The sequence below is a fragment of the Heterocephalus glaber genome, unplaced genomic scaffold (genome assembly GCF_053883595.1).
Source record: "Heterocephalus glaber isolate CG9 unplaced genomic scaffold, H.glaber_assembly_v1.0 deba00001572, whole genome shotgun sequence".
Classification (NCBI taxonomy): domain Eukaryota; kingdom Metazoa; phylum Chordata; class Mammalia; order Rodentia; family Bathyergidae; genus Heterocephalus; species Heterocephalus glaber.
In genome coordinates this window covers 16683374-16696559 of record NW_028258357.1, presented here as the reverse complement: position 1 = coordinate 16696559, position 13186 = coordinate 16683374, and the positions used below count along the sequence as shown (strand labels likewise).

At 46.6% G+C, this 13186-nt stretch overlaps 1 protein-coding gene and 1 pseudogene across 5 annotated transcripts in view; one reads left to right on the top strand and one right to left on the bottom strand.

Moving 5' to 3' along the window:
* Window positions 1–3336: 3336 nt before the first annotated feature.
* The window catches only part of Apaf1 (apoptotic peptidase activating factor 1), a 96064-nt gene continuing 86214 nt past the window's right edge, over window positions 3337–13186 (bottom strand). For 3 of the 4 annotated variants that reach the window (XM_087192842.1, XM_087192846.1, XM_087192843.1), the window contains 4 exons: window positions 13037–13162; window positions 12301–12426; window positions 8063–8209; window positions 3337–4996 (listed from right to left, as the gene is read on the bottom strand). In XM_087192842.1, coding sequence (XP_087048968.1) covers window positions 4850–4996; window positions 8063–8209; window positions 12301–12426; window positions 13037–13162 — 546 coding nt within the window. In that variant the 3' untranslated portion in view covers window positions 3337–4849. The remainder of the gene's footprint in view (window positions 4997–8062; window positions 8210–12300; window positions 12427–13036; window positions 13163–13186) is intronic. The other variant, XM_087192845.1, reaches the window with a different exon arrangement.
* Window positions 8673–10275, top strand: LOC106009394 (histone acetyltransferase KAT5-like; annotated as a pseudogene). Its single transcript, XR_015443638.1, has 2 exons — window positions 8673–9690; window positions 9793–10275. The product of XR_015443638.1 is annotated as a histone acetyltransferase KAT5-like (transcript).

The window sequence follows — 13186 nt, the reverse complement described above, 5'->3', positions numbered from 1 at the left end:
GCTTCTTAAGAACTGTACAGCACATCCACAGTACAAAGCTATGAGCAAGGAGTCTACTCCAGTGATCATCTTCAGAGACAGAATTCTTACAAAACTATTTTCTCCCTCTCTAAAAGTTGGTAAGTAAATTATAATAGCAAACGTTTGCTCATAAAAGACAGCCACACTTGCTGACTTACACACTCCAGGGATGTCTAGTCATTTCCTATAATTTGGAAGCCAATCTCTTTCACTCAAGTAAAGTTTCACTTTCCCCTAATGTTTCACAATAAAATGCCAAAGTAAAACAGGAAGAGAAAGAAAATGCTGAAGATGTGCTACAGCTTAATTTGACGGCCTGGTGATAGCCTTGTGGAGAGGGAGAACTCAGAGCGTGCTGTGTGCACACGAGCGTGCAGGAATTTAGTCATCGGACACGTGTTTACTGAGGTGCCGGCTGGTCAGGCTGTGTTAGGCTATCACATAAGACAGCCCTAGTTTTCAAAGAGCTAAAGATTGGCCAGCGAGCCCCAAGGTGACCAAGTGATTCCAGCACAGAGCCGCAGAAGCCCCTAGTTGGGTGTTTCCACAGGGCAGAGCACAGCATCAGCCCTTGTAGGTCATCTCAAAGAACATGCGAAAGGCAAGATGCTGGAAAAATAAATGTCGAAGGGGAGGGAGTAAATGGAAGAGAAAACAGCACATGCAAAGCCACAGGAGCAAGAGCACATGGCAGGCCTGGTGTTTTACAGAGAAGCTGAGACACGATTACATGGAGGACTCCAACAAGATGCAGGTTAGGACTTCGGAGAGTTTGTGGAAAAAGGCACAACACTGGCAGGGTTGGCACTTGGGGAACTGTGATGGGACCTAAATAATGCCATCGAGTGGTCCCTGAGCACTCTCCAGGTGCAAGCAGTGAGCTCAGTACTTTTCGAGGGAAGGAGAGACAGCTGCTATCTTGGTTTCTGATCAACCCTGTCCCCGCCCTACCCCCAAACTAAACCCTGTATATTTACTGCTTTGTATGCTGCTTACAACAGTGCCTGGCAGTGTTCTAGCAGGTGCTCATGGCATGTGGGACACGGGTAGATGGACAAGCAAACGGGATCCCCCAGAGTTAGGGGCCCATGCCCGCTGCGCTCACACTGCCCACACCGCACCACCACCCTGACGCCTTTGCGGGTCCTGTTTAGCCCCCTGTAATGGTCCCTCATCTCCACATAGCTCAGGGCTGGCCCAGGCCCTGCCATTTGTCTCCACCACTTCACTGCTCAGTCCCTGGTCCTTCGGTTTAAGTGCCATCCATTCACTGATTCGCCAACCTCAGATCTCCATCTCCAGCGCAGACTTTTCCCACGAAATCTAGACCCTCTTGCCAACACCCACCAAGCACCCCGCCTGGACATCTAATGGTCATCTCCACCTCCCTGTGTCCCTAAACCTGCTGTGTTCAGTCTTCATCCCAGTTGATGGCAGCTCCATTTACTCTTCCAGGTGTTGGCACTGCTCTCACCTTGGGTTAGTAAGCACTCTGTCTCCATAACAAATTCCTGAGGAAATCAACCACAAAGGGGAAAGGCTATTATGGCTCACGGTTTCAGAGGTTTCGCCCCATGCTCACTTGGCCCTGCTGTCATGGTCAGTGGAGGCACAGCCCATCATGGTGGCTACTGGAGGAGGCTACCTCATGGCAGACAAGCATGAGAGAGAGAACAGGGGCTGGGGTCCTACACAGCCTTCTAGGGTGTGTTCCCAATGACCTAACTTCCACTAGGCTCCCCCAACTGAAGCTTCCATCCCCTCCGCCAGCACCACAGGCTGGTGACCAAGCTTTCAGCACAAGGGTCTTTGTGGGACACTTCAAAGCCATAGCAGGGTTTCCCCTCACAGCCTTTATCCACTTCCCAGCAATTCCCATAAGCTCATCTTCCAAGTATTCCCAGAATCCACCTTGGCGCCACCTCTGCCACGGCCACCTAGTCTGGTCCAACTTCATTTCGCCCAGATCACTGTGAAAGGCCCTTGCTGGTCTCCCTGCTTCCTCCCTGCCCGAGTGAAGAGGCTGAGGCTTCGATGAGACCACTCCAGTGCTGGAGCTCCTACGTGAGTGCCCGTCTCAGAGTCGGCACCAAGTCCTCACAGCAGCTTAGGCAGCTGCGCCCACTGCTCCTGCTCGAGTCCGCATGTGCACCAGTCCCGGATGTGTTCAGCGTGCACTCCAGCACATCTCAGGTCCTCCCCTGCATGTCCACTGCCCGAGCACCACAGGTCTCCTTACTCACTTTCTGTCCATCTCCGAGCCCAGCCTGACAGTAAAAAAGGACTCCGTTTTGCTAACTCCTACATCCCGATGCCTCACCGATGCCAGGTACCTGGTAGATCTCAATAAGCATTTACTGAATGTGTAAGAGAAAAATATGAGTGAATGCGCAAATGAATTTTCTCTTTACAGGTTCTCTCCATGCCAGCCATACCAGGCAGCAGCCATCACACAAACCGAGGAGACACGCAGAAAATTTTGACCAAATTTACACATAGCTGATGAAGCACAGACAGAAAGGCTGATGGACTTAGCTTGAATCTTCTACCCCAGTCTTCTAATCAACAGATAAAATAAAAGCAAGGAGCTGAAAGAACCCAAAAATGTTTCTCCAAAAATTCTAGGCATTTTATTTTTTAAAATTCATGTTTTAAAATGTATTCCAAGGCAAAAAAAAAAAAATCATGTAAGTTATAAATGCAAGTTTTCAAAACATACAAGACACAATGTAAAAACATTTTACATATACAACGCCCAATGTAATTTCTCATATTAAAAAAACAACAGAGAAAATGCTTAATAATGTTCATCTGCCAGCTACAAAGCAAAATCCTCCTCTTGACCAGTTCTGGGAGCTGCAATGAAAGTTGCAGGTGTCTCCTCTTTCTTCATTTCACCTCATCTTTCTTCCCATTTTTCTTTTGAGTTCTTTTTTAAGACAAAGGGTAATCAAGACTTTGTAAAAGGGTAGTATTTGTTGTTATACTCAACAGTCAAGTGGCTTTTAATTCTAAAAGTCACTTTTATATTCTGGGCAATACACTAAATACCTAAATAGTATATGAAAATCAAGTTGTGATTTGAATATTCTAAGGAAAATGTACAAAATTTCTTTGTATAAAATTAAGATTCCACTTATTGTATTTGCTTAAATGACAGTAAGTTTATAAACCAATTCCTCAACCCATCATAAACAAAGATTCCTTAATAATGTAAAAGATTTTATTCACTGTATTGACAGTTGCTGCTAATGCTACAATCTGAAATACATTTGAGTGGTCTATTCTCCCCTACCAACACTGCATGTTCTGATATGCACCAACAATAGAAACGGGTACATTATTTACTTTTTTTTTTTTTGGTACTGGGGATCGAACTCAGATCCTTGCGCTTATGCAGCAGCAGCAAAACCAATGAGCTAAATCCCCAGCCCGCTTATTTACTATTAATACTAATACTCATTTATTAGTTCCAGTTGCAGAAACAAAACTTTGAAATTTGATTATAATTATATTACACCACATCTACTATCTCCACTGTCCTTAATAATATATTTCAGAGAAAATGTTCAGATTTGTGTTTCCTAATCAAGAGGTAAGAAAATAGCGAGTTACTGATGCTTGTGAGCCATGACTGTACTCCAGCTACTCTGGAGGCTGAGGAGGCAGGGGACTCACTTGAGCCCAGGAGTTCAAGGCCAGTCTGGGCAACATAGCAAGAACCCTGTCTCCATAAAAAACTAGCTTTCCTTGGTGGGCAGAGAGGGAAGTAAAAAGCAGTGAATGAGGGAAGAGAGTGAAGGGAGGGAGGGGAGAGGAGGAGTGAGGGAAGAAGACAGGTAGGTTGGAAGGTGAAAGTGGACATCTTCCACTGAAACTGCATAGAAAATCACAGATAATTCTCTTGTAATTCACTAATTCACTAAGAGAATAGCACTGACAATACCATCCACCTGAAAGTAAATGGAATTAGAAAAAACTCATGTTTGACTATTTCACAATTTTTAGAAAAGTATTATTAAAACATGATTAAAATTGGCCCTTCCTCAATTATTGATTTACTAATATATAACCATGCAGCAACTGCTTTAAAGAGAAAACAGTGAGGATTACAACAGGTCAAATTCAGTCAAGTCAGAAGTAAAAAGTCAGAGCAGGCCAGTGCCCGACCCGAATACTGATGACTCTGTCCAGTTAGGGCAGTGGCTGCCACCAGCAGCAATGAAGAAGAGGCCGACCCATGAAACCTAATACCACAGAAGTTTTGCTTCATGACCTGCTGAAACCCAACCCTCACTCATTCGGTTCACTAAAGGACACGCTGCAGACTGTACACACAGACGCAACATTTTTTAAAGCAAACATGAAGAGTGCAAATAGCTCAAGACTGTATTTGGGAGAACGACACCCCTGGGGTGAGTGTGGTTCAGAGCAGAGCCACAGTGACCCTGAAGCACAGCCTGCATAACCACAGTGTTAAAGTACAGGCTTCCTTCAAAATATCCTCGTTAATTCTGTCAAGCAATCTGAATGCACCAAGAGAATTTTACCGACAGTATAACAAGTATGACAAGGTACATATTTACATTTTCATCTGCATCTTAAGGACAAATTATTAATGATGATGATTATGAAAAATAAGATTAAAGGGAGGTTCATTTGGGGAAAAGCTACATCATTATCATTGATCCAACCACAAATGCTTTTGTAACAAATGCAATACTACAAAACAATTCACAGCTTTAAAAAAGAGTTGGTAAGAATTTCACTGTAATTTTTTGTCCAAATTCAAAATTAAGAGTTCAACTTACATTCATGCTTAACCCCTTTACTCTAAAATCTGTAAAATATATAAAATACCAAGGTTATCAACAGTCACGTAGGTTTTGAAGTCCTGGCACACGTGTACTCTCCTCAGATTGGTCCCACTGGTGTAGAAGGTCTGCGCAGACTCCCCAGTGACCACGTTCCACCACTGCTCAGAGAAAAGTGAGAAGCCCGTTAGGCGGCAGCTACACCGTGAGGCAGCCAGGCCCTCCGCCCAGCAGACCCCACTCCTCCACGCGCGTGGACGAGGACTGGTTCCTCACAGAGGTGAGGCCGCTCTAAATGGGCCGGAGGACGGCATGCTCTCTCTACTGAACCTTCACTTTTGCCATAAGTGGTTCACGACCCCAGGGTCGTCCCCAGGTTCCCTCTCCATCATGGTTCCGGTAGAAGTGTCCCCTGGGGGCTTCGGCCACCGAAGTGCAGTGGACACACAACCCTGGGCCTTCCAGAACTGCCAAGGCTGCTCTGGAGAAAACTAATGTACTCCCGAGTGCGAGACTCATTCTCCCTGGAGAAGATGCACTGGCGCCCAGGGACCATGGCTGTTAGACCTCAGCTCCCAGTCCCACGCCTCACTGTACAATTAAGGAAACTGAGGTTCCCAGAGGGGAAATGGAGCCCAGGATCCAGATGACACTGCTGCCGGGCAGCAGAGGTACAACAGTTTCTGCCTTCCAAATCCAGTGCCTCTCCTTTCCTTCCTGCTATAAAAACAGACCACTCTACCTGGGAACTCTACACCAGCCCCGGTTTAATAAGGGCTTAAAAAACAACAAGAAGCTGATCTGGAGGATGTCCAGGGCAGAACCTAGGAGCATGATGCCGCAACGGTAAATCCGAGTCCTTAGTGATTCAGCCCAGCCCACAGAACTTAGACCACCAAGGAGGAAGCCTGACATAGACTCTGGGCCCTGGGCGCTAACCGTGTGTTCCCAGCCGGTCCAGCAGCTGTAACACATATCCGTCTCTGGTGGGGAGGATAGTGGAGCGAGCTGTGTGGGTGTGGGTGTGAGGGTTTGCAGGAAATCTCTGTGATGAGCTAGTCTTGTTGCTACTGTCCATTTTACAGATGAGAAAACTGAGGCATGGAGAGCTGCAGAAATCCACGCAGGCCACAAAGCCAATGAGGGCAGAGCCAGCTTTGAACTCGGTCTGTCCCGAAGTCCAGGCCACGGCTGTCTCTAAGTCACGGCCGCCTTCATGCATTGCCACATTTCAAATCAGCCTTTGCCTTTGGCTGTAGGAATCAACTGAACTTGTCATTGTATCAGTACACACTGTGGGCCAAACTCATGGAAAGGCTAAGTTATATTATTTTATACTCAATAGGAATAATTTTGAAAGTTAAGAACTTTTTAGCTATTTGATACCTACTTTACCTTACAGGCAATACAGCTTGGATTCAAAAGTAAACAGACTCAAAGAAGCCTAATTCCTTGGCCACTACAGCAGCTGTTCCTCCTTACTTTTAATTTGCTCTGCACTTTTGGAGAGTCTCTCTAACATTCTGGGTAGATGCAGGCTGGGCTAAAACATAATTAGTTTAACCATGCTGGTAATCAAACCAGAAGGCTAAAGCAGCCTGATCATCACTGAAATCCACTGACTAAACATGCAGGCTGGCCATCCCTTCTTTCAGCCGTAAGACATAACCTTCCACGGCTTCATTTTAAGAGTCTCCTAGATCTCTGCCAATCTGGTCACTGATCTTTATACGATCTTAGAATCTGGACTCACGGTTCTGAGACAGCATTCTAGGGGCCCGGGGAACCAGTGACATGGTGTCTAGGAGCTTGGTGTCAAAGCTGAGCAGTTAGGTTTTCCAGCAGCTCCTAGAGCTAAGGACTTAGTGCCCAACACAGACAGCAAGGTCTCTCCTCTCAGCCACATCCACAGAGCCAGCAGAGGCACATAGGGTTTATCTTTACATTAAGGGAGGACAAGTGGCGGCCATGGCTCAGGGGCCTAATGACTGAGTAAAGGTGTGTGACACTGACAGAACTGTATTTCCAAAGCAAAATGTAAAGGAATCATAACATATATCCTTTCATAAAGCTACAAATTCCCCCATCCACCTTTTTTATAAACCCGATTTTTGTGTTGAGTAAAACTATAATTACATAGGTCCCTAAAACCAAAAACTTCATTCAAGTACTCTGAAAAGCTACATACTGTGTTGGCCAATTCATCAGAATCATCCACACTTCACTGTTTTCAGTAAGAGACAGCAGTATCAGAGAGGCCCTAATTTAAACAAAAGAGCTGGCAGAACGTGCAAGTGGTCAGTGTGACGTGAATATCATCTTTATCTCCTCTACCAGCGAATGGCTACCAGGACTCAACACAGGGTCCCTCCCTCTCCATGCGAACCTCCGCTGACTCTCAGCTGCAGGTCTGTCCTCTCCTCTCCTCTGCACCTCCATGTCCCTGCACAAGCGTGTCCCTGACCCTCCCATGCTTTAGCTGCTTTATTTACATCTTCTTCCCCGAGGGAAGGAACGAGGCTGGAACCCTGAGCTGTGTCTCAGCTGTGTCTCTGAACAGAGGGCTCTGAACACATCTCACTGACAGCTGAAGATGAAGATGCAGCACAAAACAGGCCCCGAAGCCCCACAGCCCCCAGCCTTGGCCTCTGAGGCACTGGTTAAGTCTGCAGAAGCCAACTTGCTGGGGAAAACTGAGGCCCCAGGATTCGGTGTGACTCCTGGCCCTCCTGCTTACTAACGGTGTGATTTTAGGAAAGTCACAACCTTCATGAAAATCAGTTTGCTCATTTGTAACCCAAAGATAGTAAAATTTAAGGCTAGTGAAGTAAAGCATGTTATAAACTATAAAACAATATGCTGCTGCCATTATCATTAAAGAAAGGAATTTTATAAATACATTTGTAAAAGAATTTCAATGACAATATTCAAGAGCGAGTGACATGGGAAATAAGCTGAACACCCCACACACTGGTCACTGGGGCCGTCGAGGTTGGGTGTGGGGCGGCAGGAGCACAGAGGACCGAGAACGTCCCACACCCCATCACCAAAGCTCCCAGGCGACCTGGGCCTCGCAGACCGTGGTGTCACCGCTGCTAAACAGGCCAAGTGGCAGTGGCCCTTTCACTGCGCTGGGCTGGAGGAAGCCCGCTGAGAAAGAGGAGTGAGGACAGCATGGAAAGTATGGCACAGGCCTGGCTCTCCTTCCAGCCCTTGAGAGCTCTTACCTTAAGGTATGCCCCAGCAGAGACAAGCATTTTGCTGTCTGGAGAAAAGCAAAGGTCAGTTACCCAGCCTCTGTGGGTAGCAGCTCCTTCCTCTACTGCAATCGGAGCACACAAATGAAGAAGCTCCCCATTTGAGACGTTCCACATCTGTGTGAACACGATACACAATCCATTAACAGGATTACTAAGAAGCTTCTCTAATTTTAAACCACACACATGTATTGTCTGGGACATACTTGGAAATGCTGCTTTTTAAAAAAAAGTATAAGAGGTGCATTCCTGTGATCCCAGCACTCGTGAGGCTGAGGCAGGAGTATCACCACAAGTTCACAGACAGCCTGATCTCCACAGTGAGTTCACGGACAGCCTGATCTCCAAAGTGAGTTCACGGGCAGCCTGATCTCCACAGCAAGACATATCTCAAAACAAAACAAGGGCCAGGGATGTAGCTCAGGGGTGCCACACCTGCCTTGCAAGTGTAAGGTCCTGAGTTCCATCCCCAGAATGGAAAAAAAAATATTAAAAAAGCATTAGAGTGACTGATTTTAATACTGATTTAACCCCCTTAATTAAAAGAGGGGCTTAAGGACCACTAAGTACTTGGGGCATAGGGCTCCAGTGTGGGGGTGGGGTTCCGGTCAGAGAAGAATGGAGTCCCAGGGCCTGCCCACCTAAGACCCCTGCTTGTGTTCCCATAGCCCTGGCAGAGATCCTAAGTGTGAAGGACGTCAATGGCCGGAAGCTTTTCTATGTCCATTACATTGACTTCAATAAACGTCTGGATGAATGGGTGACCCACGAGAGGCTGGACCTAAAGAAGATCCAGTTCCCCAAGAAAGAGGCCAAGACCCCCACCAAGAACGGACTTCCGGGTTCCCGGCCTGGCTCTCCAGAGAGAGAGGTGAAACGGAAGGTGGAGGTGGTTTCACCAGCAACTCCAGTGCCCAGCGAGACAGCCCCAGCTTCCGTTTTTCCTCAGAATGGATCAGCCCGTAGGGCAGTGACAGCTCAGCCAGGACGGAAATGAAAATCAAATTGCCTGGGCACTGATGAGGATTCCCAGGACAGCTCAGATGGAATACCATCAGCACCGCGCATGACTGGCAGCTCAGTATCTGACAGGAGTCACGACGACATTGTCACCTGGATGAAGAACATTGAATGCATCGAGCTGGGCAGGCATCGCCTCAAGCCGTGGTACTTCTCCCCATACCCACAGGAGCTCACCACACTGCCCGTCCTCTACCTATGTGAGTTCTGCCTCAAGTATGGCCGTAGCCTGAAGTGTCTGCAGCATCACCTGACCAAGTGTGACCTGCGGCACCCACCAGGCAATGAGATTTACCGTAAGGGCACCATCTCATTCTTTGAGATCGATGGATGGAAGAAGAAGAGTTACTCCCAGAATCTGTGTCTTTTGGCCAAGTGTTTCCTCGACCACAAGACCTTGTACTATGATACAGACCCCTTCCTCTTCTGTGTCATGACGGAATATGACTGCTAGGGCTTCCACATTGTGGGCTACTCCTCCAAGGAAAAGGAGTCCACAGAAGACTACAACGTGGCCTGCATCCTGACGCTGCCTCCCTACCAGCGCCGGGGCTATGTCAAGCTGCTCATTGAGTTCAGTGAGTATGTGCTGCCCGGCCAGGTGCTGGTGGACTGGCAGACCCAGGCCACCCATCAGCACCCCACACATAGGTCACTAGGGGAGCCAGCTGGTAATACAGGCTATGAACTCTCCAAGGTGGAAGGGAAGACAGGGACCCCTGAGAAGCCCCTCTCGGATCTTGGACTCCTATCCTATAGAAGTTACTGGTCCCAGACCATCCTGGAGATTCTGATGGGGCTGAAGTCAGAGAGTGGAGAGAGGCCACAGATCACTATCAACGAGATCAGTGAAATTACCAGTATCAAGAAAGAGGATGTCATCTCCACCCTGCAGTACCTCAACCTCATCAACTACTACAAGGGCCAGTACATCCTCACTCTGTCAGAGAACATTGTGGATGGGCATGAGCAGGCTATGCTCAAGCGACTCCTTCGAATTGACTCCAAGTGTCTGCACTTCACTCCCAAGGACTGGAGCAAGAGAGGAAAGTGGTGACCAGGCACTGCCCATTGCAGCGGCATGAGCCAGCAGAACTGGGGCTGTCAGCCTGCTCCACCTCCACCTTGGGGCTCCCAGGAGACACACCAAGGGAGACAGGGCTGAGGACAGCTCCCAGAGGAGGGGAACAGCCAGGGAAGGGTCAGCACTAAGACGAGCTCAGGGTTCAGGCCAGCTCCATGGTCAGCTGCCTACAAGCCCAGGCTCACTCTGAACCAGGGACTGAGCGAGCCAGGCAGCTGTGTACAATGAGATGGGGGATGGGGTGCTCTGTACAGAAGGCTGGTGACTGTAAAAATTTCTTTTATAAAGTAAAAGCTGGGGGTAGGGTAGAAAAAAAAAAAAAAAGAGGGGCTTAAGGTATAGTTCAGTGGTAGACTGTGAGCTTAGCATCTGCGAGGTCCTGGGTTCAATCCCCAGCACAAGGAAGGGGAAAACATAACAAAGGGAAGAACAAGGAATAACAATAACAGTAAGAGGCCATATAAACTACCTCAAATGAAATAAAATGACGAAGAAGTCAGTCCAAAAACCAACACCAAAAATGTTGACAAATGTAAACATCTAAAGAATGTAAGTCCCTGTAAAGTTCTAAATATATATATTCTACAATTATTTTACTAGACTATTAACCCAATCACTTATAGATGCTAATATGTTCATTGATTCCAGTGACACTTAATATATAAGCAGTGAAATGCACAAGAGAATAAGAAAAAGAAATAGAGGCATACATAGCAAAAGAAAATAATTAAATTCATCATCTGCAAATGTCTCCCTAGAAAGCCAAGAGGAACAAATGAGAAAACTCAGAAAGAAACTCAGTAAGGCAGCTAGATATAACATATATATACAAAACCCAACAGCTTTCTGACAATCTAAATAATCAGCTAGAAAACATTTTCTTTAAAAAATGCACCAAGGAAAAACTCTGAGAGAGACTTCTTTTTCCAATGAGGGATTCTGAAAGTGGCATACTATCTCATAACTGTAAAGGAGCCCTTTCATCCCAAGATGAGAGCCTGGAGCAAAATGAGCATCCTCACAGTGTCTCTGCCGCTCCAGCCATCACAGCATTTGTGTGAAGGGGAGAGTAAAGATCAGTTCTTCAGTACTTAAGCAGGAGAAGCTTCCTTTTCCTACCCAGCCCTTCCGATTACACCCCATTCCCACAAAATCCACACTCTCCTACTCCTCTGCGTTACATACCTACTCTTTGAGCTTTAAATCTTCCTTGTTAAAGAAATAAAACAAAGCAAAAAAGGAAAAAAAAAAAACCTTCTTAGTATCTATGTAACTGTTCTAACACCACCAAGCCAGCTGGTCGCTTTTCCATGATTTCTGATCTTGCAGCATGCAATGCTTTCCATGTTGTACAATATTTCCACAGGCAGGCAGAGAACAGCATTCCATGCCTTCCAGAAAGATCGTCTGCTAAATAAAACTGGCACCAAGGCCGGGGATTTACCTCAGTGGTTCCGCCGCCTGCCTTGCAAGCACAAGGTCCTAAGTTCAATCCCCGGTACTAAAAAAATTTTTTTAAATAAATCAAAATAAAACTGGCACCATTTGTATGTATATTCTCAGCACTGCAAGGAGACAAAAACGGGCCAACTGTGCAGACTACTTCATTAAAGGGCCCTTCGATCCCACCCAGCCATGGAGATGTTTCACTAACATGACAGACAGTTCAAAGAAGACTGTGACAGACTACACTGCGAGTGTGGACTAGGGGTAGAGTGTGAAGGGATCCTTTCTGTAAGCAATGAAAACAGCAGAATCTGCAATTCATTTATAATTCAGACAATGATTTACAGAATTACTTTCTTCAAATTCTTCCACTAAAAACAACTTTGGGTTTGAGTCCAAAAATTAGGATGAATCATTCTCAAACTAACAGCAGAGAACCAACTGCAAATAAGGAGGGAATGTGCATCCTCAGTTATGTAGGAAATGCTTGGTCTAACTCTGAAATGAATCCCCTCCCACAGTAGAGGTCAGCTGTGAATCAACATGCACAAGAAGGGAGACACCGTACCACCCCGACTCCCAGGGCCTCTGCTTCCCTGTTCCATGAACAGAGCTCCCAGCCTGGTGTTGAGGTGCTCTTGGGTCACTGACACCCTACCCTGACTTCTCCATTGTCATCTCCAGTTGCCAGCAGTGAACCGTCCTCAGAGAAGGCAGAGCAGCGCACACAGCTGTTGTGGCCCTTCAATTCATGAAGAGGGGAAGGGAGCTCAAAACTCCAAATCTGGAAGGCAAGGAAGACTGTTCAGGATTGGTGACCACACTCCAGATAAGCACCTGCCAACCCTGCCTGGAGTGCTGCTGGCCACAGTCACAGGAAAGTCCTAACACCCGGCACTGCATAAACTTTCACCAGCTGCCCAAGCTCCAGCGTGCACCCTTGTTCATTTGTCTGAGTTTCCCTTTAATTACTCAAGTTAAACCCAACTCAAAGGCCAAGTCACAGCTCATATTCAGCTTAGATGCCAGATCCTGAAACCAGTTAACAATCCCCAAAGTGAGGCACATGTGAGTGCGAGTCCTTACTCCACCCCTCACCAGTTCCGGGTGACCTAGGAACCCATGTTCGCATAAGGTTCTCCAGCTTGGATTTCTGCATCTGTGAAATGGGGACAATGGCACCTATGGCGTGAAGATAAAATGAGAGTAGAGGGAGTGCGTTCGCAGCACAGGGCCTACACGGCAAGAGCTTCTAAAGGTCAGCCACTACGCAGTCCCAAACCATGAGACAGGTACACAGTTCCTAAATCTTGCTGTTTTAGGTACGATTTGGACTCATAACATGTAATCAGTGCTAAAGTTTTATGTGTGAACATTCAAACCTATTACCCTACCTTTGCAGTCTTATCAGCAGAGGTAGATGAAAACTTGGTAGCATCAGGAGAAATATTACAAGAAAGTACTGTACCCTGGTGACAGAAAAAGTCTTTTTCTATTCTTCCAGTAATAATATTCCATACCTTTAAAAAAAAAAAACTAGAAGT